Source organism: Silene latifolia, chromosome X, assembly GCF_048544455.1.
Source record: "Silene latifolia isolate original U9 population chromosome X, ASM4854445v1, whole genome shotgun sequence".
In the NCBI taxonomy this organism is placed as follows: domain Eukaryota; kingdom Viridiplantae; phylum Streptophyta; class Magnoliopsida; order Caryophyllales; family Caryophyllaceae; genus Silene; species Silene latifolia.
Window position 1 is genome coordinate 320109787 of NC_133537.1, and position 4691 is coordinate 320114477.

General features: G+C 49.0%; 1 protein-coding gene across 1 annotated transcript; it reads right to left on the reverse strand.

Moving 5' to 3' along the window:
• Window positions 1–2577: 2577 nt before the first annotated feature.
• On the reverse strand, window positions 2578–3442 carry LOC141620657 (uncharacterized). Its single transcript, XM_074437470.1, has 2 exons — window positions 3357–3442; window positions 2578–3289 (listed from the first exon to the last, which is right to left on the reverse strand). Exons 1-2 carry the CDS (start codon window positions 3440–3442, stop codon window positions 2578–2580), a joined length of 798 nt encoding a protein of 265 aa, XP_074293571.1.
• Between the last annotated feature and the right edge of the window lie 1249 nt (window positions 3443–4691).

Sequence of the window (4691 nt, forward strand, 5' to 3'; positions counted from 1 at the left end):
TGGATAATGGTATAGAGTCCACTACCCCTAGAGTGAAGGCTGCTCCCAGGGTGGCGAGAGCATCTGCTTCAACATTTTGGCCCCTTGGTATCTGCTGGATGTGGAAGGAGGCAAAGCGGAGTTTGAGCTCCTTTGCCACCTCCAGGTAGGCTACCATTTTAGTATCCCTGGCCGTATACACGTTATTCACGTGGTTGACTATCAGTTGGGAGTCACTATATACCTTGATGTGGTTGATTTGCATTTTTAGGGCTAATTGGAGTGCTAAGATTAGGGCCTCGTATTCAGTCTCGTTATTCGTTCCTTTGAACTCACACCGTACTGCCTGTATTATATGTTCCCCCTGAGGTGATTTCAGGACCAGCCCTACCCCTGCTCCCTTCGTATTGGATGCCCTATCAACATGTAATTCCCATACCTGCTCCCTTTTAGCCTCACCTAGGGTCAAGATTTCATTGTCGGCTTGTTCTTGAAGGGTGGGACTAAAGTCTGACACAAAGTCAGCTAGGGCTGGGGACTTTATGGCTGTTCGGGGTTCAAATTTCAGGTCGTATCCACTTAGGTGGACAGATCACTTAACCATTCTCCCTGACAGTTCAGGTTTTCTCATTATGGTTCTCAGAGGGTAGTTGGTCACGACTGAAATTGTATGTGACTCAAAATAGGGACGTAATTTGTACGAAGCAGTAACAAGTGCTAAAACGAGTTTTTCTAGAGATGTGTACCTGGTCTCTGCAGGTAACAGAGACTTGCTTATATAGTATACTAGTTTCTGCGTACCTTCGTGCTCTCCGTACCTCCGTTACTGACAGATACAAGTACAGTGGTTCTCCCTGTTCTGGCTTGGAGAGAATAGGAGGGGTGCTTAGGTACTGCTTGAGCTCCCCAAACGCCTTTTCATACTCCTGCATCCATTCAAACTTCTGGCTCTTCCTCAAGATGTCGTAGAACAATCGGCACCTGTCTGAGGACCTTGATATGAACCGGTTTAGGGCTGCTACCCGTCCTGTGAGCCTATGTACGTCCTTTGGCTTCTGAGGGGATTCTAACTGGAGTACTGCTTTGATTTGCTCCGTGCTGGCCTCTATCCCTGTTTGTGTCACCAAGTACCCCAGGAATTTCCCCGAGTAGACTCCGAAAGTGCATTTCAGGGGGTTCAGTTTCATATGGTATTTTCTGAGGATCGAGAAGGTATTTTCCAGGTGGGACATGTGTTATTCTGCCTTCTCAGATTTGATTACCATATCGTCAATTTAGACTTCCATTGTTCTCCATATCTCCTCCTTGAACATTCTGTTCACCAGGCGCTGATAGGTGGAACCAGCATTCTTGAGGCCAAAGGGCATCACATTGTAGCAGTACAAGCCTCTGTCAGATCTGAAGGCTGTTTTCTTCTAATTCTTAGGGTCCATTTTCATCTGGTTGTACCCACTCCAGGCATCAAGGAAGGTAAGTAGCTCATGCCCTGCTGTAGCGTCTACCATATAATCAATGTGCGGAAGGGGGAACGGGTCTTTTGGGCAAGCTTTGTTAAGATCTGTGAAATCAACACATATTCTCCACTTGTTAATCTACTTGGGTACAGCCACAACATTCGAGAGCCATTCTGGGTAGTTAACTTCCCTGATCTTGCCTGCTTCCAGGAGGTTGTCTACCTCCTGGTTTATCACCTCATTCCTTTCAGGAGCAAATTTCCGCCTTTTCTGCTGGATTGGAGGAAAGCTGGGGTCTACATTTAACCGGTGTGTGATTACACTTGGATCTATGCCAATCATGTCGCTATGGTACCAGGCGAAACAATCCATGTTAGTACGTAGAAATTCAATTATCTGCTCACGGATGTTGTCTGCACAATCAGCTCCCACCAGCACTGTTCTTGCTGAAAACTGTGGGTCCAGGACTACTTCGTTGAGTTCCTCCTGGGGAGGTGCGATATACTCCCTCTGGAGGCACAGTTTCTGTAATTTCTATGCTGGACCAGCTGCAGTGGGCTTCAGAGCGTTCTTGTAGCAATCCCGAGCGATAGTTTGATCTCCCCGTATCTCCTGTACCCCCAGAGTGTAGGGAACTTCAGGCTCTGATGGTACGTTGATGGTACCGCTTTCATTTCATGGATCCAAGGCCTGCCAAGTATCACGTTATAAGTTGACGGACCATCAATGACCAAGTACCGTACCTGTTTGTTCATGCACCCTGCAAAGGTAGGAATCACTATTTCCCCAAGGGATTGCTTAGTTTCTTCGTTGAAGCCTACCAAGGGTACTGCCTTCTGCACCAGGTCTTTCTCGCTGAACCCCATGTTCTTCAAGGTTTCTAGCATTATGAGGTTCACAGAGCTTTCTGTATCTACCAATATCTTTTTAACAAGACAGTTCCCTATGAAAAGGGTAATGATCAAGGCGTCATGGTGGTGTTCTGCCCCATCGGGTATGTCTGCCTCGTCGAAGGAGATTGCTGGTAGATCATGTCTGCTGACTCGGAGGGAGAACTCTGGTCTATCTCCTTTAGTCTCGGTTGCTTGGCGCTTTGCTGCTGAATAAGTGAGATAACGTATTTTCGATCCTCCTGTGATGACGCTCACGACCTTTGAGTAAGGAAGAGGTGGGGATGGTTGGGCCTAGTCGCTGTATTGACCTTTCTAGATTTCGCTCCCTTGGGGAGCAGGTGATCCAAGCGTCCAGCACTATACAGGTGCTTTACTTCCTTTCGTAGTACTACACAGTCTTCTGTATTGTGGCCAATATCATTATGGTATTCACACCTTTTGCTGGCATCTCTTCTGTCGTTCTCCCTGGGTGTAGGCTTCTTGGGCCACCTAGCCCTCTGCCCCAGTTCCCTGATTACCTTCAATATCCCAGCAAATCCAGTGGTGAACCCATACTCGCTGAGCTTAGGTGGAGCCTCGGTGCTCTCTGTTTCTCCTGAAACTTTGTTCATTGTGTTCTTGTTGTAGGGTTTGGCTCTTTCGTTCTTCTTCTCCGTTGTGATTTTTCTGCTGGATGACTCTGTTCCGTACAGGTCCCTTATATCCTCATCCTCCTCTAGGCGATAAGTGGCCTCTGCCATTTGCTTGACTTCCTCGAAGGTGGCACATGGGTGCTTGGTGAGATCCTTGTACAAATCAGAGTCACGGTGCAGTCCCCTTCTGAAGGCATTGACTGCTGTTGTAGGGTCGCACCTAGGGATAGATATCTTTTCCACATTAAACCTGGCGATATAATCCCTGGTGGACTCCTCGAACCTCTGGACGATTCGGTATAGATCACTGGATAATTTTTCTGGCTTGCGACTGCTGATTAAAAACGTTCACTAACCCCGCGAAGCTGGAAATAGACTTATTGGGAAGGTTAACGAACCACTGGAGTGCGGCTCCTGACAGGGTGGAACCGAATCCCTTGCACATGCATGCCTCCTTTTCAGGCCCTGTTGCTGCAACTACCATCATTTTTTGTTTGTACTGGTTGATGTGCTCCAGCGGATCCTCTGTTCCATCATACAACGTCATTGTTGGCGTGGTGAACCCCTTTGGCATGCTGACAAGGGCAATGCTGTCCACGAAAGGGGAATCCGCATAGCACTACGGGGTCGCCACCTCCATAGGACGTGGTAACCCTGGGACCTTGCTGAGTAGGGACCTGATATCCTGCAACTGTTCTACATGGCCTCCTACCCCCATTCCCTGGTTGTGGGGCACTGAGTAGGCCCCATATGGATTTGGTGTTCCTCCTGTCATGTAAGGAGGGACCATGTAGCTTCCAGGTAATGGTGTTGAGTTCACAATAGACCTGAACTGGCTGTCTGGAGTATATGGCATATAGGAGCACATCCCAGGATATGCGCTTCTTGCTGACTGTTCCCCTAGATTGCTCCCTGGTACCACTGGCGTACTGCTGTTTGTTTATAGGGGATCTGAAGTCAGTGCTCCTAATCCCACAGGATTGAGTACCATGGGGTACGTTTGCGGCATCCTTGGTGGTGGTGGAACCCCTGGTGGTTGGATTGTACCATGGGTGGCCACCGTTCCTACTGGATATACTTGCTCGGGTGGCGTGGATACCCCTGGTGGCAGCATATCCATATCGAACCTGGTTACTAGATTTTGCGGCAGTAGCCTCCCTGAGTACTCCCTGGCATTCCCCTGGCCGAGTGTTGACCTTGCCATCTGCTGGGTCGTTCCCATGGGTGACACTGCATCTATCTTTTCCTGTAAGGATTGGTTGTCCCTTTGTAGCCCTATCACAGCCTGTTGCAAGGATGTCATCCCTTGGAGCAACTACTGTACCGGATCCGGTTGTGACGCTCCTGGGAGATGGGCTCCTGTCAGGTGTCCTGTCGATCCTGGGCGCTGCGGGCTCCCATCCCTGCTAGGCTTGGGTGCAGGATTGATAACTGGTGACTTGCTAGCCTTCCCTGCTCCCAAATCTGGGATTTTGGGGGGAGTAAGGAGGCTTTGCTGATACTTGGGGCTCGGCCTGGCCTGCAATCACTCTGGTGGTAGGGGCCTCCATTGTTGGAACACCGGAGGTTGCTGGCATCACCCCTACTACTGGAGTTTGCACTGATGTACTCGTCGGATCAGATACGTTCTGACTGGATCCTGACATGATCAACTATAGAGATGTTAGGATATATTGAAAACAGATATTTTAACCAATATTTAACCACAATGCCCCACGGTGGGCGCCAAATTA

Coding starts and splice junctions, on each gene's coding strand:
- LOC141620657 (XM_074437470.1), bottom strand. CDS start 3,442: ATGGTAGTTGCAGCAACAGGGCCTGAAAAGGAGGCATGCATGTGCAAG. Junction 3,290..3,356: donor TCAGGAGCCGCACTCCAGTG/GTTCGTTAACCT, acceptor TTTAATCAGCAG/TCGCAAGCCAGAAAAATTAT.